Source organism: Helicoverpa armigera, chromosome 4, assembly GCF_030705265.1.
Source record: "Helicoverpa armigera isolate CAAS_96S chromosome 4, ASM3070526v1, whole genome shotgun sequence".
NCBI classification, from domain to species: Eukaryota; Metazoa; Arthropoda; class Insecta; order Lepidoptera; family Noctuidae; genus Helicoverpa; species Helicoverpa armigera.
The window spans coordinates 12,204,508-12,227,611 of NC_087123.1; the positions used below are offsets into that span (position 1 = coordinate 12,204,508).

Sequence of the window (23,104 nt, forward strand, 5' to 3'; positions counted from 1 at the left end):
ATCTCCTCCGCCCGTGGTTTGACCGACATATTCTTAGAGCTTGCCTTACGAACCCTGGCACAGGGGAATGGAGCAGACTCTGAACTGTATAAAAATAAACTTATAAAGTACCTAATAACTTTGAACGTTAGTGATCATGGTCTTAGCCAAAAAAGAAAGCCGTACATGTGACGACATACTTAAATAGAATGTATTCGTCTCTATTTAAATTAATTAAAGGCACATTGACGTAGAAGGTTTGGGTATAGCACTGTCTTGAAAATAACCTAGGGACTTGGAAACTAAACAAAATGTTTCGATAATCTGCTGAAAATATGACCTATTGATAAGACCCACCCAGTCCGTGTGATAAAACCAACTGTAGAAACTCAGAGACATCACTAATGTCTATTCTGTACGATCTTAACCAGTTAGTTTTACATACAAACTGTACATGCTCAAGCATTTACAGTTTGTTTTAAAGAGTGTACGAAGGCAAGATTCATCCAAAAATTACAAACTTTCTTAAGACTTAAAGTTTCACAAGAGCTATTCCATTCCTTCTATATTCAAAAAAGAACGAATATATTTTTACGATTGCCACGCCATCACGCTCAATCCGATGAGTTAGTGTCGGAGAGCGCGCGCGACATACGCTGTTCTATATTCAAATTGAACGGCGTGCCAAGACCGTCGCCATTTTGTCGTCGTCACTGGAATAAGATGGCGGACGGTAAGAGGCTTAGAGGAAATGTGGTCGGTATGTTTATTGAGAGCTTTTGAAGTATATTTAAAATAAATTGTGTTAGAGGAAGTTAAATGGCTTCGTTGAATTAAAAACGTGGTTTCAGAGTTTTTACTTCGTGTTTTTTTTTAGCGTGACTTGTTTTCCGTTCTAAGTTGCTAGATTAGGAACTAACATAAAACAATTTCCATTTAGTCAAACTCCAGGATACTACATATGCTTTCTGATCGCTATATATATAAATGAGTCAGTTACATGTTACACAACGTAGAATATTGAATTCTCAAAAAATATCCCATATCTATTAACACAAGTTCAGGTCAAACATTGTAGCGCTATATTATTCAGAGTGTCAGCATGCACCTGAAACATCAGGGTTGTCCAACACAATATGATGTCATACATTATTAGCTGAATAAACAACAGTAGCTCGAGGGATGGACCATTTGGGCTCCCTAATTGTATCACTCTGGCTGTAGTTGACGCATTTGATACTACATAATAATAGGTATCAATTAATTACATTATCAAGCTCTTGACATAGGTGGTAGCTCTGAAAAATCTAGATAGTTATTGGCATCTTTTTCATAATCCTTTTCATGGCTGTGTTAAAAAAAATTGTTTAACATTTTTTAATAATTATTTGTTTTATCGTAAATTGATAATTATTAGTTTTTTAATCAAGTTATCATTAATTTCGACAACAGGTAAAGGAAATAAAATTAAATACCTACATAAGTATATTATGCCTCCAAAACGTACTTAATATCTCACAGTGCCGAATACACAGTAATTAACGGGCAAATACGAAGGGCGCTAAACAATCGCTTTGTTAAGGCAATGAAGACGTATTAGGGCTGTGGGTTGTAGTAAGTAGGTCAATAATTGACATGCTCTTTAAGTTTCTTCGTGTTTCAGATCATAAATTCTTCAAAAATTTTAACATATTTCCTTAGGAAAGCCCAGTTTGAGATCTTGAAATTAAACAGAACTTCTAACTAAGATACTGTAATGATAAAATGGGCTGTTTTAACAATTTCACTCTTGGATCACATCAGGATTTAAATATAATATTTGAGCTTCCATAACTTCTTACGGACAAAAGGACCAAGACCCTCCAATCTATCAAATACATTTTAAACGCCTGTTAGTGTAATGACAACTGTCCTATCATAACTTTTGGCCATCCCTAACCGTGCGTTCGCGTGACAATGCCCCGACTGAATAGTTATCTGTTTAAACCTGGATTAGCACTCGATAAACCATGATTAATAGTCGTGCCGACGGACCGTACCGTCCGCAGAATATCCTTGCTGTATTTGTTGAGGGAATTTATGATTAGTGTTTGATATGTTAAGGTAAACAAAAATGCTGGCCTTGCTTGCTTTTATCTAGTTCACAAGTATGTACCTATAGCACTTTTGTTATCAATCGTCATATTTTCAATGCAATAGGCCTATTCATGTTAAGTACATGCCACAGTGCTCATTGCTCAGAAATCGGTCAATTGCTGTGTAGCAGGCTGCAGCTGGCAGCCTTCACTCAGTGGAAGAAAAATAACAGAAGATAGTATAATAGGCAACAAAGAGTTATCAAGTGCCAATTTTCGAGAGTTTTTTTGCGGTCTTGAATTTTTGTAAGATACCTCAAAGGTAAATGTTAGTACCGAAAATTAGAATTCACTTTTACTAGCTTATTTTTCAATCAAAAAAATTTACTTTAGATATTATAAGGTTATTTCTGCTCTCAGTACGTATGGGTGCGTATTCTGGTCGAAGCGCGGAAGGTGTCGGCGTGCGGCGAACAGATAGTGGCGCGCCGCCGCAGAACTTCGGATTAGCACCGCGCGGATAATTTACTGCCAACCGGACATGTGCGGATATTCTTCTGCAGACTTATTATTTCATTATTTGACCATTCATTTATTAAAGTAGGTATAGGAATATGGTTTTGTTTTTTGAGATTTTAGAAACTTTCGATTTGAGCTTGCAACGCCTGCAAAAGGCCGTTAAGCTGAATCTATGTACTGAACTATATGTATTTAAGAACTGTACAACCTTAACATGCAAATAAATATTTTGAGTTTGAGCTACTTTACCTTCTGTCATGCAATTTAAGAGGATTACTATCATACGCGTTCCGAGCAAATACTTCCCACTAACGTGTAAAAAGCATACTACGTTCTTTCTTAGGATCTACATAATACAGGTATTCTGTGAACCACGTTGATATCGCTTTAAGTGAAAGATTTTCTATACATTAACACATCAACAAGAGCTTTCTACTTTATCCATGAGACAGCAGAATGGTCAACAAACCTCTTCAGTAGAAATCTTATGATGGAGAAATCCGTATAATTCAATTCGCAATAGTTCAATATTCAACACGTTAATCTTAGATTGAATTACAATATCGTGTAGACTGGAGCTCAGACCGAGAGGCTCCTTCGCATATGCATGCGGCCGTACAGTGTGCTGTTAAAACTTTAACACTAGGTACTAAATACTTGGTTAATAATTAGGTACTGTAATTATTTATACAGAAAAATACATGGGAAATGGTAAAGAGCGATAGTTTTGGGGACTTTATGTTTTAATTTTCAAAAAGTGCTGACTGCCAGCCTAAGTTGGTTGAATGATTTTGAATTATAAAATTAAGTAAGTACCAATGTTACCTCTTAAGTCGTAACGTCTATTTTTAAATACTTAAAAAATATTATTGAGGAAACCACCAATGCGCCTTAAGCAAGCGTTAAGCAATTCATGCTTATTCCTTCACTGCATGAGAAGAGTGCTTGAGCGTTGAGGTTGCGTCCTGTTGGAAAATAAAAAGTCTGATGATGTACAAAATTTAACTCAACGAACTGTAAATCTTTTCTGACAATCAGTTCATATTTCAATTGCCACCACCCTGTGTATCACAAGACACAGAGATACACCGGTTTATGTAAACTCAGCCGGTGGGAGCCACATGTCGACCCACACCTGACGGTCGAACACACCCTGTATAATCCTAGTCTTAATTAAACACACTGATAATCTGTTTCTGTTTAGGATTAGACGAATATTTCAATTGAAGAAAGGTGTAGTTCAATTAATAGTAGTTTTGAAGAAGTACCTACTTAATTTATTTGGGTGTTTAGTTACATACATAAGTAGTAGTGTACACTTAAAAACAGATGAGTGTTAATTTATATTTCTTTATAGTCTAGAAAGAAAGTACCTAACATGTAAGAATAGAAGACTAGATAATAAATAAAATATGTATAAGGGGAGAATTAAGATGATGATGATTAATTTTATAGGAATACAAGCTCTCAAAAGCCGTTTAAATGTTGCATAACAGGTTTTCAAAATGACCTACAGCTGTTGTCATTTTTCAGGGAATTGAGTGTATTATCTTGAAGTGGCAAAAAAACAACCGTACTCCTAATGTTCGTACTTTATTCTTATTAAATACCATAAAGTCATTGCTAACTGAACCATTAAAATAAAAATTCAATTTTCAAAAACACATTACACCATACCGCCACCAAAAATCACAACCGATTGAAACCGCCATCCATTACAATCGGATCGAGCAAATGTTTTCATATCGATATGAAATCGAATTAAAATCGTCATTGAATTTGTAAGTATCGAGTTCGTTGTCCAATGGAGCGTGGGTTAATGGTGATATTATACGAATGTGTGGAACAACTGTTCGGAAGTGAGGAAAAATATTGAGGAGTTCCTCGGCATGGCTTCCTTGATTTGATTGGATTGAGTGTCTTAGTTTTCTTTGTGGTAAGAATATTTTATATCGATTGTGTGTAGAGTAGTAGAGGTAATCTCAGAACATAAGAAATTGTTCAAGAGTTAGGTACCGAGAGCATTTTTAGTCTTTTCATCAAAGATTGCTGGCTTTCTTACTTATAGTTCCGTTAACTGTATTTAATGACCACATAAAACCCGAAATAAAATCTGTCGAGTAGCGTTCACGAAAATTAGGAAAGTATTTTAGGTATTTCTGAGATTGCTGCTGAAAGTTTTGGATAAGAAAAAAAAATGATTAATGAGACTTCTTAAAACAATGAATTTTAAATACAATACTTAACCTAACCACACTTCAAAACTAGGGATCATTAGTTAAAAACTTGAATCAATTGCATTTGTTCCAAAACAAATCACACTAAAACCCTTTGCTTGAATAAATCATATTTAAAAAAATGCCTATCGTTTCATTTGGAGCAGCGCATGCCGCTAAATGCGATCAAATCTAACAAAACATAAATTTAAATTTAGAAACGTAGGGTGTAAACCCTTTGTGTTTCAAAAATCAAGCGGTGTAAGCGACAACAGATCAACAGAGCCAGTAATTATAAAATGGCTGGCAGTCTCACCTATTTAGGGTTCTATTGAAGCTTTTGGAAGTAAAGCTTAGATTACAAGTCCTACTCAACAAGCAATGGAACCATAACAGGTTGGGTTGAACGGTTTTGTAGCGACAGTAAATGTAGCGGGATCCGTCCAAAGGTTGTGGAGTTTTGAACATTTCCAAGCGACGAATCCGCTTCAAGCGCTGTTTTTACAAAAAAAGAGTTTAATAGAATTTGGCGTATCTTACTAATGGAACGGTTGGCGTAATGAAATAAGGTATTTCTGCTCGTAATGGAGAATGTTCTAGACGATTTATTAAAAAATCGCTCGTTTTTCAATATGCGGCTGTGATTCGGAATCTGTTGCTCTGTTTTTGTTCGTGTTCGATTTTAGCTGTACTAATTGAGAGGAGATTCTGAATTGTAATTGTAAAAGTTGAACGAAACTGCTATCACAAATTGGTCATTAATTAAAATTACTTTTGGTACATTAGTTACTTTAGATACGGATACTAATGAATTATGCTGATGATGTTTTTAAAATCAATATAAAAGTTCTCTGCAAAAGAAAATCCTTATTTCTTGAAACCAACCTCTTTTCTCAAAGAAAAGCAAAAAACTCGCCACCAGCGAATCAGTGAAACAATAAAATTAAGCATTATAAAAACACCTCGACCGAATTATCTTAATCTGCTTCCATATACCAACTGTCAAGTTAAAAAAGGAAAGAAAAAATAACTAGAAGCTTTATCAGAGATCTCGACGAACAAAGAGGGAAAGATACTTAGCATAATGAGTGACATTGTACGCACCGTTTAGAGAGAAAGAGATAGATTTAAGGGAAGTTTAACCAGCAAGAACGGGAGAGATGCAGTTTTAGAGAGAACAATATCGCAATCTTGTTTCTGGGCCATTTCCTTTAATTAGTAGAGGACAGCAGGATTGCTACGTTGCTGAGTTACTGCCGGATGCGACTGGTTAGCGTGTGAAGGGTTGAGCGTTTGCACACTGTAGGGTTATGTCACTGATGATTTGGAAGTGAAATATGTGGAAGATATGAAACAAGTGATTTTACAAAGTATTAAAAAACTGAAGAAAAATACTTAGATTGAACTGGAAATAGAATAGTCCTGTTTATCGTACACAGAGGTGTTGGGAATAAGGGACTTAGAAATGTGGAACAAAGACCATGGATTTTTAAAGATATCAGTTTTTTGAGCAAAGAACCAAAAAAGCATGAATATGGTACTTGGTTTTTCGCAAACCACTAGCTATGTCTATCCTTCAGGAGACCCTTTTGAAAACCAAATCTGCGCGAATTTAAATAAAATCTGGCTTTGGCTAACAATACAGGTCTATTGTGCACACATTATCTATCACAGACGATATGTCCCAACATTTTCAACCACCATTAATATTATTAAACAAAGACAACCCGTTTACAACTGCGCGGTTAGCGAGAATCTTTCCATCGAATTAACCCTACAAAACCGACTGTGGGTCATAACGACCGCTGGGGCGTCGCGGTTGTTACATTAAATTGAGACATTTAACATTGAGAGCCTTTTGTGTTAATGTTTAACACGGATGACACCGTGCTTGATAAATACGGAACTGTGTCTAAACGATATGGATGGGTTGAGTGAAATGTCAGCGAAATCAGCGTGGAGATTCAAATCTATTTGACACACGTCTTCGTGCTGAGGTTAAGCACAGAATAATGTCCTGACATCATGACATAGTAAAATTAAATCCTTCAAAACGTACTTCCACGAGTGCCGATCAAGATACATCGATTTAGTGCCCTTTGAAAGAAAGAAAAGAAGTTAATTCCTACCTAAAAATGTTTTAATCTCAACACGGTACCCCCAATAGGGTATTTTAGTCTAGATGAGAAAAAAATTAAAAGTGTATTACAATGATTGTTTAGAGGAAAAGCAATCGGGAAATGTTAGTTTCACTTCGTAAGGTACATAAATATATTTTTTATTACAGTTTAAAGTTTTTAGGTTTTTTTTATCTGTCTTTGAACACTACGAAATGTCGCCGCCATGCTAATGACGTCATTACGGTAGTAAACAACTTTTAACCAAGTGTTTCTCATATTTATATCCACTGGTACTTGAATCCATAATTTGTCTGGTGTTTTTACACTAGTGTTCTCACATTCAGAAACAACACACCAACGATACGGAGCATAATTACTCATTATTAAAATTTTCAATACATATCAAAATATGTATTACTGACAGCTGTAGTTTGTTTACTAACGTAATGACGTCATGACCAAAAAACAATCATGGCGTACGTTGTGTGCCGCGTTTTCGCGAAATACGCGCGAAATTTGAAATTGTGATAAAACAATTAATTTATATTCGTACATAACGTGAGAAAAAAAAATATTTTTAATTTTTTAGAGATATATTAAGACTAAAGAATTTATTTAAGATATATTTCAAAAATGCATGTAATACCCTATTGGCATTCCTATAAACTACATTTTTCAATCAAATCATTACATCAATCATTCAACACTCTATAAACTCATACATTATCTAGTAAAATAACAAAAAAAAAATAGAACAGCTTCGTAACCATTCAACACCGACTTGGCAATGACCAAAAAACTTGGCGCCAAAAACTGCAGAATTAATTAACTCAGTTCTATCAATATGCTCTCACATTACTTGGCAGAGTTCTGACTCTTGGCTGGAGGGGGGAAAAAATCAACAAAAAATAGTTCATAAATCATAGAAGGCAGACGGGCGGGCACAGAATTCAGAATACGTAATGAGCTACCATTCATTTGAGGGTTACCGGCCACATTTTTATCGTTTCGTATGGATTTTTTCGCGTTATTTGTGAAAAATATTATGTGTTTTGGCAGCATTAAGCTGCTATAGCTATCTGGCCTTATGAGGGTCTCTTATTATTTGTGCGTGTTGATTGGAAATCGAAGCAATACTATTTTAATTGAATGCAATACCTTTGGGATAAAAACTAAAAATGAAAAATTAAGCCGATAGGACTTTACCAGGAATCAATTTCATGGCAGTCATTTGCAGTTTAGTGAAGTTTATGTGCAAATACAATCCCATTCATTGATATTGTTTTATAAGAGGTCAGTTTTAATGAATACTCAAGGAATCATTATCAAAACCAGCTCCCTTTAACCTCTCACTTTAACTCAATAAACACTGTTAACAGGTAAACTTTCTAATTACAAATGATCAACAAAGAAAGCTCCCTACTTTCCCGTACAATGGGCGGCACTTATTCACGCAGTGTTTCCTGCCCTGTGTTCAAAACCATTGTATTTTTTAGCCAGGGAACTTTTTCTCTTCATTTGTTTCCCTTTTTTTCAGCTTCAGGATTTCTTGAACCCATATTTCACGCTCATATTGTCCCCAATTTGCATCTAGACTCTGTAAGTTTGTTTGCTTTGCTTTTTAAAGGTAACATTTTTGGATTTTTTGTTTGTATTTTTTTTATTTAGTTGTTCTTTTGTTTGGTGTGCTTTGAGAAGATTTTGTTGTGGTTTTGTATCTTTTGAATGTATTTTTTATGTAATAGTATTGTTTCACTTAACGAGTACATATCATTTGACGTGTTCATTATGACTTTCAAAGTTGAGCATCAAACAGAAGAGTTTTGGAAGAAAACTTACTGCACCAATTCCAAAAAGAAATCGGAAAAGGGCAAGGGAATGATGTTAATTTTTGCTAGTAGATACAAAGCGCCTTGCTAAGAATTCTGATAATCCCCTAAGCCCAGCACCACAACTATCCCTAAACACCACATATGCCTAAGTGGGTCGTCATAATTAAAAGCCGACCACTCGACTTGGGGTGACTTAATGCAATTACAGCTGAATTTTTCGCGACATATGGCGACGATGCGCTTGCGATGTAGGGTGCAGCTTTTACTAAACGACGATGAACGAATGAGTAGTGTTTTGGTGTATTTATGTTTTTTGATATCGATTTTATACTAGCTTAATACTTAAATATACTACCGCAGTAAGTAGGTATTATTTGAGCTTAAATTTTAATCATCATCTCACATTTCATTTGTACACCAGCAACTAATAAAACTAAGGTTACTAACAAAACCACTGCAAGATTCACGAAGCCACTAAATATGACCCATCTCACCTGAATCTTACGGTGAAGGATTACGGGTAATAGGATAGGTTCCACCAGATCAATTTTTTGAAAGAAAGCATTCGCTACCGAAAATCTTCTCTGCATATTTTTTTGGGGATAACTAACTTACAGCTGAAAATGTACTTACTTGAAAACTACAATTACAATAGCATTCACTACAATCATTTGACAATATTAAAAGCGCTACTCCATTTTCATTAGCGTAGGGCGTTGTCCCTTGAGCCCTTAAGCCCAAAGGTACATATGGCGTGTAAATGCTCTTCGTATTGAGTAGGAGCCCTTCACCAGAGGGCCTTAAAAAATATTGATGCGGTTGCAAATTGTTGTACAATGTTTTTGTGGGTTTCGATCGATATCAATGTTTCGGTTGATCATGAAAGTAAACTCAAAATAAGAAACGAGTTCAGGCAACCATACTGCTATTGAGTTCCCAACATCACTGCAAAGGCATGATGAGCCAATGTAGAATACTTTTGATTAGGTATCTTGGTTGAGTCAAAGATCTTGTAATGCAGCATAAGTCACAGGACGATCCATATTAAGTGTAATTTATGAATCAAAACTTTATGTAGAAGTTCTTTGATGAATCAGCAGATCTTATTGGTTTTTTTAAATTCGATCATTCAACCACAAAATTCAAAACAATACTACAAAACCTACAAGCATTGATGTGGCCTACTTCAAACCGAAGGTCGGATTGCAAAGATAACCGCCCTAGGGGATGCTCTATGACCATTATACTTATTGTGATCAAATGGCAGTACACCAGCGCATATGTTGTGTGATCGCGACATAGTACGCTATTTGGGCAACCATTTTGATACTTGAAATTATTCAAAAGCACAAATATAAAAACTAGTAAGAATATGGTCATGTAAAGGTGAGTGCAAAATAAAAGTGAGTTACATTAAAAAATCCTCTACCATATCTGACCAAAAACAAGAAAATAATATTGATATGCTTTATTTAATTAATTTACTTATTGATTAAGAATAAAGCTATTAAATAGTCTTATCTTAGAAAATACCTCTTATTTATAAACTGCACATTGCATATTATGTGCATTCGCATATTCATTTTCATATTTTACAGAAAAAAAAAGCTAGTATCAAAACCATTCATATCCGATACAACCCCAACATTGTCAGCGCATACAATATGCATTATTGCATCACATTGTCCAGAATGCTGTTTATTTGCGCACGCGCACCGTACCGTTACTTGACAAGTGCGTGTATTGTTAATTATAGAGTGTTGTTACAATTAATGGAATGGACTAGATGATTCTAGTGCATTAGTTTTGTAGTTCCTATCTTACTTCCATCGTCATGAAAATTGAAAAGAATTTTGGATTAAGTTAAACAAGACCAAATTCGATAATATAAAGTTTATATAAGTGCAATGCGTTATTCTTGACAATATTTTGATGTTTTGTAATCACAAAGAAAGAGTCTTAATGTCAATTTACCACTGCCATCCATCATCCGCTTATATTTTTATTGATCGCCCAACTTCTAAGGTCAATGCAATACGAAACTCTTGAAATACGTATTTAACGTGTCCCATATGGTAATGGGGTACCACCATGGGGGCGTATTGTCCAAGTCGGCTTTTAGACCATATGGTCCAAAAATTCATAAACAAGTGTTCGCCAAATCCCAGTTTAATGCGCTGCACTCACTCATACATTTCGTTCCAAAAACCATTAAATGCAAAAGTAGACTTAATATATTAAATATAAGGTTGAAAATTGATTTTAATCTAACAACACTATGATTTATATTGATCAAGTACCTTACTTTAAAATAAACCTTAACTTTAACGACGTTAGACTCAAAATAACTAAAGCAAATTCGACAGCAAATACAAAAGTATTGAGCGCAAGTTTTAAACGCGCCAAAACTACTATAAACGAGCTTGTCAATGCATAGAACTCGACCAAATATGGGACTAATCTTGCCAAGCATAAAGTTGATAATGCTTTGAAAGCAACAATAAAAGAAATTTTCACAATTAATAGGGTGAATGATCCAAAGGCCATTGAGAGTACAAAGGAGATGATTACGTAGCTGGGTTATATTGTTGGTGATCAGAACACCATATGGTAGGTTGGTATTAGAAGCGTTCTGTATTATGGGGATTAAACTGTGCATATTTTAATAAGCGGTACAGGTGCTGTTTTTATTTGCGAAGTCGTTGTTTGGTTTGTGGATGACACGCAATGTATAGTTATAATTTTGCCCAAAAATATCAAAGTATTTACATTCTTAATGTATGTATTTTCTTAAGACCCTTTTTTGATTGGAAAACGCAGATTTGAACTATTTGAGTTGGAATCTTAGTTGTTGGGTAGAAAGGGTAGGTAGATACCATTTCATAAATATCTTTAATTAATTATGATCTCAGTGAGTATTTCCATCTCTAAAGCTTCGTTCTAACAGCCAGTTTCTTCATCAAAAGTAAAAGTTAAAGACAAAGTAATGTCTAAAGCAAAAGTAACGGTCAAATTAATTTTTTCTATTAGTTTTGCTGTCACTTAAGCCTTGAAAAAACGAATTTGACCGTTACTTTTACTTTAGACATTACTTTGACTTTTACTTTTGATGAAGAAACTGGCCTTAAGTGAATAAAAATCACTAAAACATTTCTACCACATTAAATCTTTTTCATCTCCAGAAAACAAACCAAAACCAAGACAATCAAACAAAACAAATTGAAACAAAGGCAATACCTCGACATTCACACCCACTTCATCATTGTCTGAACACAATCGAGTCAGGTCCTAAGGGACGCGTCACAGAAGACCATTCAATAGGAACAACATTAGCAGTAGCAGCTAATCTGTCGGGACACGAGGACCGATCGCAATCAAACTTGCACATGTGAACTTTGAGCCAACATCATCCGTCACTGCTTGGAATTTATTCTGTGAGTTACACAAGAACGGGTTAGGTTGTAACTGTTTTCTTGAAAGCTTTGCTTAACAATATTTTTGGTTCGGATAATAAGACTGCTGAATATGTGAATGCTCAGCGTCAAAACAAATGAAAATGTCCATCACTGGGCCAAAATAACTTTTAGAACCAACTTCAATTCACTTATCGTCTCTAATTATTTCAGTTGACAGTAGTATTACAGTCTTAACAGAAGTATTGATAAATCATATTTTTGCTGCTCCTAATTTTTTTATCGTAGCCACAGATAAAACATTTTCTTCTTTTATTATCAATCTACCCTTCCATACCGTTATTCAATATTTCAAATAAATAATCTCCTAATCTGTTATTTATCGTAAAATAGGATTATGTTAGTGCAAACACATCCTGCATGTCGATTCTATAAAATATCACAACTCACTTCGACATCACTCTCACTTCGACTTCGATCTAAAGGTAGAATTCCGTGGACGCGACAATAGTCAACCTATGAAAATGTATGGCACCGTTGTCGAGGCCCGTGACAGTCGCGCGCGGCCGACGAATTTCGTAAGCTGCTCGCGGCATTGTCAAAAATTTAATTCTGGTTTTACTAAAATTCTATAGATGTTATTAAGCGCTAGACCATGTTGAGAAGCGTACGGCCGCGAGCGGCTCACGAAATTCGTCGTCCGCGCGCGACTGTCGCAGCCCTCGGCAGCGGTGCCATACATTTTCATAGGTTGACTTTTGTCGCGCGCGGCTGCGACAATCGCGACCCACGGAATTCTACCTTAAAGTTTCGTGATTGACATTGTCAAACTACACTAGCGCTACACTATCGAGCGTGTTGACAAGTTGAACTAAATCAAAGTCGAGATTTTGACAGATCTGTCAAAATCTGTCTATCTATAGGGGAGGTACGGGAGAGATGGGCAGTTGGGAGACATGATCAAATCAGAATAAAAGGGGGGTCCTTTTATTCTGATTTCTGATCATAGTTTTGTTTTTTTTTATTGGGTAGTTTACGTTACCGACTGGTAACGGTGTTCATCCATAGACTATCTTTCATTTCTGTGAGTTGTCAAGAACAAACACTCGTAAAAGTACTTAAATATTTTGTTGCGGTTTCGGATCGTTATAAAGAGAAAACTACTGAAAGGTATGTGTATTTTCTATTATTAATTATTGATTGTCAAAATCTCCAGTTACAATTATAGTAAGTCGATGCAATCCACACCTATTATACCTTTAGAAGAGAGTACTACAGCAATAGTTAATGGGCCCCTCGTTTTTATTTTAGTCTAATATTACCGGGACCACCTACGTAGGTTGACAGTTTCTAGTTTTCAGTGCACATAAGATAAAACCGTTTAACTTAAAAGTTTTTTTACCGATTTTTTTTTCATAAACTAAGTCAAAAGTGTCCAATGCTCCCTATGGTAGGGAGGCTTGGACATACCATGTAATGTATAATTTGTAAATTTTTGCTCTTCTTCGTCAGTGAAAATTTGTGAGGTTATAAATCTGCGCGAAAAATCCTTTATAGAATCTTGTTTCAGGTACCGTTGCCAACTTGATCTAGAGACTATTATAATTAAAATAGTGTTTAAATAAAGTTCTAAGTGTTTTAAAGTGATTAAGTGCCTACCTTTAACGATGGCTAGAATGTTTTTGCTTAAATCTTTATTAGAAGAAGCTCATGCTTTAGATAATTTAGAAAAGCGTCAACAATCTGCTAGAATTCGTAGTTTATCTTTATTAACTCGCGATGATGACTATGTGAGCATATATAGATTGTCAAAGGAGCTAATTGACCAACTGGAGTCTGATTTACTGCCCCTGATAAAGCCCACAAAACGTCGAGGCAAAGGACTTACAACTCGTGTAAAAGTAAGTATTGACACAGTTTATAGTTGAAAAATTTTAATCAAGCACACAATAATAAGAAAAACACTTAGTTCTTAATAAGGAGTATTCCCTTTATGTGGTTTCCCCGCCAGCTGATATGTTTTCAAAAGACTCTGTACTTCAGTTATAATATTGGTATTCTCTTAAGCATGAAAATAACCAAATTGGTCTCAATTTTGTTTTCACTAAATCCAGATAAAGTAGGTACATTTTTTATTGATTTATTGTTTCACAGATACTATGTACTTTATCATTCTTGGCTAGTGGCAGTTACCAGAAGGTTATTAAAGAGGGCATCAGAACTTATTTATCGCAACCGTCTGCATCTCGTTGCATAAATGAAGTAGTGGAAGCTCTGAACAATCCGGTCGTAGTAAAAAAATATATAAGGTTTCCTCAAAATCAGCAAGAAAGGCAAATTGGCGCTGTCAGTATTTTTTTTCGAATTTAGAGATTTCTGTTTATTTTATACTTAAAAGCTGCCTCAAATTCCTTACAATAACAAATTATAACTAAAACATCATATTTAGCTAAAATTCTGTGTCAAAACTGATAAAATTAAAAACTGATTAATCTCGGTTGACATTTTGTCGAGTGGGGAAGTCACTAGCACAGCATTGGTCGATGTCGAGCTCACTTCACTTCGCAAGTGATTAGGTGATGTTTACAGAATGCAAAATCAAGGTCGTTCTGAATCGAATGCGAATGAGAGTGAATAGCGAAGTGAAATGCGAGTTGTTGTTCGAATTTTATAGAATCGACGTGCAGGCAGGCCTTGGCCCTGTTGGGCCCCGCTGGGGTTGCTGACAGTATTCTACTTGTGTAGCCCTTTCATTTGATACCCATATTGAGGGGGCTGTGCCATTTTGTGCCGGCGGCCATATTGGATTTAATTAAAGGTGTATACAAAATTTCAGACCAATCGGTTGACAGGAAGAGGGTGAAATTTGAATTACTAAATTTGATCCAAGAATAAATAATAAAACAAACGGGGTGAGCTAAATAAAACCGTTTAAATATCTCGTAATGTTGAAACTGAGTGTAATTTTTAGGAAAGCTCTTTCATTATATCTAGCCGAATATAAGAAATGGCAATAAAAGTTGATAATGATCTGTAAAATCTGATTTTTTATGCAATAAATTGTGAAAAAGTGCCCATCCCTCCCCTACCTCCCCTAAAGTATGAAATGACATTACGAATCGAAGTGAAATGCGAGTTGTTGATCGAGTTTTATAGAATCGCAGTACCTGGTCCTTCCCTCCTGACACGTGCGACGATATCCGTGGCGTGTGCCTACAATTACTTATCAAGGAATTTGGAAGTAAATCTATTGATAAACAATTTGTTTTGTAGACTGCAGAGAGGATCGTTTCATGGTCGTTTGAGGTCTTAATAGATGGACGAGTACAATGATCTTTTTTGAAAATTCTGTGAATTGGTGGGACAGGAGAGGCATAATACGGGTCAGCATACACAATACAGGACAAGCAGCAGTGTCTGTCGCATCTTAAAAGAGGTCTGTAGGCAGTAGTTTATGATCTGCTCCTTGTAATAATTGATAAAATAAACCAAATACTACTAATTTACTGGTAATAAAGAAACAATTATCCTAAATAATGTTTTTTCTAAAACTATGGTTCTAATTTCCACAGAGATAAATTTTTTCGCCCAATACCGACTCGAACTAACAACACGGCACTCTTACATCTTGCAAACGGTACAAGCATTCTTCCCGAGGCAGTTCCATCAATCTTTGTAACAGGCTGACTCGTCATTGACATCTTATTACGAGTAAACACCGACAAATGTCCTTCCAAAGATTGGTTCAAAACGTCCGCTTGTTGGAGTCAAGAACGATTCATTTGATTTTTTGAAACTGAGATTCAAATAGTAGTTTTATTTCTTTTGAAGATGAACTTGAGTTTTTCAGATTGTCCTCAAAGTCATAACGAAAACTATACTCATCAATAATTCTAGAAACTAATTAAGAAAGAAAAATAAAAAAAACCGGATTATAGTTATTGCTCAAATTAGGTTTAAATAATGAGGTATCCTAGCATGGTCATATTTTGAACTATTATCAATTTTGATTAAAAACACAATGCTCAATAAAAGTCAAGAATATTTCACAGCTGTATAAACCTTTCTACTATCAAAACCACATTACGAGAAAAACATATTATTTTCCAAAAGGGATGTTTTTTAGCTTACGAATCACTGTTATTGTGGCAGCGAAGACAAATGACTCGCAACTCTGCCCTGGCTGATTCCCTCTCCTCCCATTGCTAACACATTTTTTACTTGCTTCTTATCATTTTTATACAATCTGTGTACAATGGGTGCCTTTATTATAATCATATTTTTGATAAGGTGGAAACAATTTATCATAGTTTTCAAAGATAAAATGCTTACGGTCTCGAATTTGTTGTATTTAGTCACAAATCAAGTTTTTACAATGGCATTAAGATTCTACCAGGAATAGCTTCAGGTACCCTTCCGCACAGGAAAAATACTAAATTATTTTGAACACACTTTCATACAGGTTCAATTCTCGATTACACGCTACCCCCCTATCAACAAAAAGTCTTATAACATTTCTTAAAATTTTCTCATTAACGCGCCGAGCAAAATAAATGGAACAGATTTTCATTGAGAGCCAACGAATGGGCAAAAAATGGCTAAAATCTGACAAATGGTTTTCCTTTAACGTCTGCGCCCATCTTATTATCGTTACCCACTACCGAACAGAACTCATTTGGGTCTTCTTTTAACTCTCCCATATATTGCCCATCAATCGAATTTATTCTCTGTATTCTTACTTTTACGACCGATTTTACTCTGGCATTTTATTCGATATTAGCTTCGATCGCAGCTATAGAATTCACGATGCTATTACTTTCATGTTTAAGCTCAATTTCGTCTGCAGCATCTTCGAGTATGATATCAATTTGAGGAGAAGCGTCTGTGTTAATAGCATTATTCGCAATCTCATCTATACAGTCGGGGGTTAGGCCGACTATATGAAGTATCATTTTTTATGCGACATATAAAACATATTTATTGCAATCATAATCGTTTCAGTTTCTCCAGTACCATGTTTGGGTGAGATAAATAGAAGATAATGTTTGGAAAAACTTTTTTATTGATGAACTTAGTTTATCTAAGTTTTTGTTTGTTAGCCTATTATTACAGGCACGCAATGTTTTATTAGTGCTACTTTTAAGGCTTATAAAATGATATTGCATTTTTTATGCAATTTACTGGGCATTGTTGTGAAGTTGACATCAATCATTTGTCACCTCTATGAAACAAGGAACCGGTATTTCAAAACCTATCATAAGACGATAAAGGCCATAATTTTGCCGACCGTACCTAGTGAATAGCGAAATAAACCACAGTTTTCAATATCGCGGCGCTATTGTCAAGCTGACCCTACCACAACTCAATGCGCTCTCAATTCACAGCAGTTATTATTATCTTGACCTGGTGATTGAGCTCTCCTGCTCTCTATCGTCGCGAAGCACTCTCATTGGCCGACCAATTCCTTTCACGCCTCCCGGTCGACGCTTATTGGTTCGTCTCGCCACGCCTTCACAACTTCAAACGCTCTGTTAAGGGTAGTTCAAAACCCCACTTATATATTTTTCACCCTTATGTTACTCACATTCGTATTGTGGCCGCCGGGTAGTACGCACGCGTCTTCTCAATCACGCCGCGATATAAGTGCGAAAAGTTTCGAGTTCATGTGCTGTTTATTAAATGAGTAAACGATGACAATGGACGTTCAAAATAGCTATCAAAATTATAAAGAGACGTCTCCTGATTCTAAGGAAACTAATTTGAACATTGAAAGTGCCAGAACTTCACAAATAAAACCGGAGATGCAGTCAACTGTTATCAACCCTGGAAAAGCTTCGAAGAGATCATTCGATGTCGCATTCTTGATGATGCCCGATGAGAAAGTTCGCCCAAAACCACCAGAAAGGCAGCTGAGAGTCTCCAAACAACTTTTTCATCATGAAGAGTGGGAACAGGTGCCTAAGAGGATGCCAGAAATGTACAAGCACAGTGATTACTCCAGTGATAATACGATGGATCTAAAAGACCAAGATGATGATCGGATCTGCGCGAACAACAATATATCGCCGAGCTTTGGATCTGACATTAACATTGACGTCGGAACCGATGAGTACCCAAGCAAGTCTATGTATTGTAGTGATTCTGATAATTCGGAGAGGTCACGGAGTCGCCCAAACTCAAATGAAAGTGCAGCACGTCAGCCAAAGTTTCTCCCAGAATATAAGAACAAGATTTTTGATGACCCAACTTTAATCAGCATGCAGTCACGTGCCAGGTACGAGAGGTATTCGGAAAAAACAGATATGTCACCAAAGAGCGCGTTTACTAAAGTTTCCAACTTTTCAATGAGATCACCCAATCCTTCGGTTAGCCCTGACAACTTGCTTTACCAGAACTCTGTTAGTCCGCCGCTGTCCGCTGCCAGTCCACCTGCAAGTTCTTTCAACAAATCACCGGGTTTCAACAATCTTTTGACGCCAGCTCACCTGATAAATGGCAGCCACTTCTTTAAAGGCCAGAACGTGCCTCCGTCTTCATCGCCAAACTATCCAGATAACCCAGCGACGAACCATCGATCTTCAGGGTTCAATAAAAATTTGGAGTTTCAAGATAAACACGATACAAAAACACCGCAGATGTCACCTAATAAAATTAACTTTTTGCCATTTAGACCAGAGATACCGTACCTGCAAGCTGGGTCATCTTATCCGTTCGGAGTTCAGAATTTCCAGTCACCTAATCCAGATTTTATGAAATTTCCTGTACCGCCGAGGGAAAATCCTTTGATAGCTAATCCTGCTGCGGCGATTCTCAGTACGCTATTGCCTCCAACTTTGGCCGCATTTTCTCTGCCGTCGCAAAATGTGTGTGCGAAATGCAGCATCAGCTTCCGAATGACTTCAGATCTGGTGTATCACATGCGTACTCATCACAAAAGCGAGTCAGCAATCGACCCTCACAGAAGAAAACGGGAAGAGAAATTGAAATGCCCCGTTTGCAATGAAAGTTTTCGTGAAAGGCATCACCTGACTAGACACATGACAGCTCATCAGGATAAAGAAGGTGATTTAGATGAGGTCCCAGCTGGACATAAGAAAAGCAAACAATTTTATTCACACAACGGTAGTTCTCTCATTCATAAATAAAATACTCTTTTAGAATAAGTGCTGAAACACATGAGTTGGAAACTTTTAAATGTAAATGTCTTTTGAAACTACGCAACGAGAAGTTAGGCTAATCAAATTCATTTGTTGTAATCTGAGTGTACAGTTGCGAAAAAAATACTACGGGCATTTCGTAAATTATGTCGTGTGTTTCGGTACTTTTATTTGGACAAAATGTAATAATTAATATAACTACGATAATTACTATAATGATAGGGGAATGTGTCGCGTTTGATTCTGTTCCGTTATTTCAAAAATGTTAATTGTTGTTATCACCTAATTATTAATCTATGTGCAATATTAGTTGTTAAGAGTTTATTTTGTAAATATTAATTTTAGTAGCCGATCATCAATTACAGAGATTTAAAATTCTATGATTATTTTATTTCCACTTCCTTTAAGTACATATTTGCCATGCAGGGGGACAATTAAGTATTCAATGATAATTACACTTATTTCTGACTTTTGCGGCAAATGGCTTTGAACCAAACTTTTCTAATTTATTTTAAGGGCTAATTTTAATACAAAATCTAATATCTTTTATAGCTCTTACAATTATAACAATTACGTTACTCCTCGCCCCATACGATATGAAACATATCAGATAGCATGCTTCCCTCTATGCATTAGACCCACTAACAGGGCGAAGCATAGCGAATTATGCGTGGGGAGACAGATATAGACGTCATTGTACCCCTGTTTTGGCTGATTTGATTTAAAATAATGTTCTATTTTGGTTATCTTTGTCATTTTATTTCTTTTTTTGGGGTGCACTTCTAGCTTCTCTTGAAGGTTATCATTAATCACATAAAGGAGTTACTTAGGGTTACGTAGCAAAAAGGAAAGAGTTTTTTTTTTTAAGACCGTAAGTAAAGCAATAAACATAATAAAAATTATTGTAGTCAGCTATATTTTATGATACCTGTTCTCAAATGATTCTCACAGATGCCACAAGACACCTAGCTTCTGGCTACATAGATCTGGCTTTTATTAGTGGTAAGGAAAATCTTAGACAGGTCAAGCCATGTAGGCAGTACAGGTTGTTGCAATAACATATACCGAAGACTTTATTTTACTATATAGGAATTCATCACAATGTGGAAAACTAAGATAAAAGACTGAGTTTAAAATAAGATCTTTACATGACACATTTAAGGTAATTACGTTAACACAAATCCTTTTCATAAAAGACCTCTCCGACAACAGATGATTAAGTTTCATATCAACTTCAGCGATTCCCATATCCACCCCGATTAAACATATCACAAACATAATCGATAATCAGATTCATCATCACATCAATACAGCCAACTCCATAGAAGTTCCCTTGTATATGTTGCGGAACTAAGTCCCCATGACGAAATCCTTGCGAACAGACCGATTCCCATGTTCGTGTTAGCAGCAATGTAGGTTAGTCCGGCTCGTTGGACGAACGACCGTGGTGAATCGCTATGGGAAGGACCAGATTTTAGATGCAGAAGGGTACCTATGGAGAACTTAATTATGGATAGAGATTTTAATGTGAGAAGGAACTTATTATTGTTGCAAAAGCTTTTTTGACTTGGCAGTTTTAGTGACTTAATGGTGAATTTCCCTTTAGATCAAGCTCTAATCACCGAAGTTTGATAATTTTTACACTCTTTATCATCGTTTGACAAGAATATTAAAGGTAAACCTTACGCCAAAATTACACATAGTGCTGACACGAAACGTCACCATTCAGAAACAAAAACATGTAACCGAACGCGTTATCTCGACCAACGTCCGCATAACGTGGAACTCAAAAATGGAAAACTTGAAAACAAACATACAAAAGTACATCTGTGTGTCGTAAATGTGAAAACTTCTTGGTGTCCGCGTAAGTGAGAAGAGGACAATATTTTTGGTGGCCTGCCGAAGCGTGAGTAATTCAATAGAAAATATTCATAGTGATGCTGGGACCGTCGCCCCTTTACACCGGTGTACAGAGTGTTGCTTTTTAACCTCAGCAGTTATTTAGGAATTAGGACTGTACATAAAACCTACCGTAGAAAATAGTAGAAGAACACTTAAGAGGCAGTGAAACAAGCATTTTGCACGACCAAAAAAACGATGGCTATCCTTTTAAATTCGACATGCTGATATTATTAGAAAGCACAAGCAAAGTGCATGTGAGATGAAAGCAGGTAAAAGAATATGGAAGAAGAAACATGCTGCGCTGACCCTATTTGAAATTGGGATTAGAACAGGATGATGATCATGATGATATTCTGTTAATTTCTTTTGGATCCAACATACCACAGGCTTTCTGCTACACATTCTAAACACTTTTGTTCATATTTTTTGTTCAAAATTGTGAAATGAGTATCAGCAAAACAAACACCATGTATACCCGGTGTTAGCAGACGCCAGCAGTAAGACGGATGGGTCGCGTAACAGCTATGAGTATGAGCTACATTTGAATACGCGGTGCCCTCAGAGCACTGACTTGCTCCTTATGACCTGAACTTCTGGAGTTTGGATAAGGATAGTTTGGTTTTAGAAGCTGGTCCTTCTGTACAGTTAAATTATCTGGTCAATGGTATAAAAGAGGAACGGTGTAGTATATTCCTTGATAACATTTAAAAAATCCTTAAAATGAAAGCAGCTGAAAACCCCGTAAAAGAAACTACATTATTCATGGAAAGTTCTGTTGTTTTAAGTTGTTTGTGTTACTAGTTTGGAGCAATAGATCAATGCGTTTGACCTGCCAACCTCTCGACCGTAGGTCAAATCCAGACAAATAAAACCCAAAACTACCAACAGATGGATATAAATGACTAGACAACTATAAGAACCGTTCAAAACATTAGACGGTCATGCATAATCAATGCAAAAGCAATATTTTCCACTCAAATAGCTACACAGAATACGAAAAATAATAAATATGTATTTTGCTGAACGCATTTACAAGATTACAATATTAGCGAGCACGTCCTCACGCTGCGAACGCGTCATTACAAATGATAAATAGTCGGCACACTTCGATAATCAAATTCTAATTTCGAATCTGTTCAACCCTCGGGAGTATTTTTTCGAAGCAAGGGAAAGGCGGCAGGCAGCCTGTTTTGTATTGTGAGAAGATTGTGACTTTATTAACCGTGAACGAATGGTCTCTTTAACCGATTCACCACGGAGGCCACGTGACCCGGAACCGATTATGGTTCCGTACCCGATTTGTATGTATTTGTATGTAAATTGGTGCGTGGGGTGAAGAGATAACCGGGCGTGCTTGATAGGGATCTGTATTATTGAATTAAGTGTTGGCGTTTAGTGATTGTTGGGATGATTGTGTCATTGAAGGATTTTTTGTTTTGTTTATTGTGTAAGGAAAACGAGCTGTTTTATGAAGGACATCGTTGTGTTTCCCATTTTAGTTCACACAGCATTGGGTATCGTGTAACTTAAATTAGATCTACATTGTCAGCCAGGTTTGACGTAAGTGGGTCTTTCACATCTAGATGCATAAAAGAAGAAAAGCATGCAGTGTTAGATTGGATGATGGATAGAGTTGGATTTCTAATTCGTTAAGAGAATTCAATACAATTCAATAGTTACAATTCAATTGTTTGAATATAAAAATGTTTGCCCTGAAGATAATATAATGAAAAATAGAATTTACCCAAAACTAAAACTTCTCCCTTCTATTATTTTCAACTTTCATGTTTCCTAACATTAGCAATTTAAAATACTATCAGATTATTCACAGCACAGTACCAGGCGATCATAACTAAGAGGAACAATGCAGAGAGCTTCCTACGCAGACATA

The 23,104-nt window shown here is 36.1% G+C and overlaps 1 protein-coding gene across 1 annotated transcript; it reads left to right on the top strand.

Annotated features, from left to right (window-relative positions):
- The first annotated feature begins 17,756 nt into the window (after window positions 1-17,756).
- Window positions 17,757-19,439, top strand: LOC135116855 (uncharacterized). Its single transcript, XM_064034456.1, has one exon. The coding sequence runs from the start codon at window positions 17,845-17,847 to the stop codon at window positions 19,297-19,299; it is 1,455 nt and encodes a 484-aa protein (XP_063890526.1). The 5' UTR covers window positions 17,757-17,844; the 3' UTR covers window positions 19,300-19,439.
- Window positions 19,440-23,104: the final 3,665 nt, after the last annotated feature.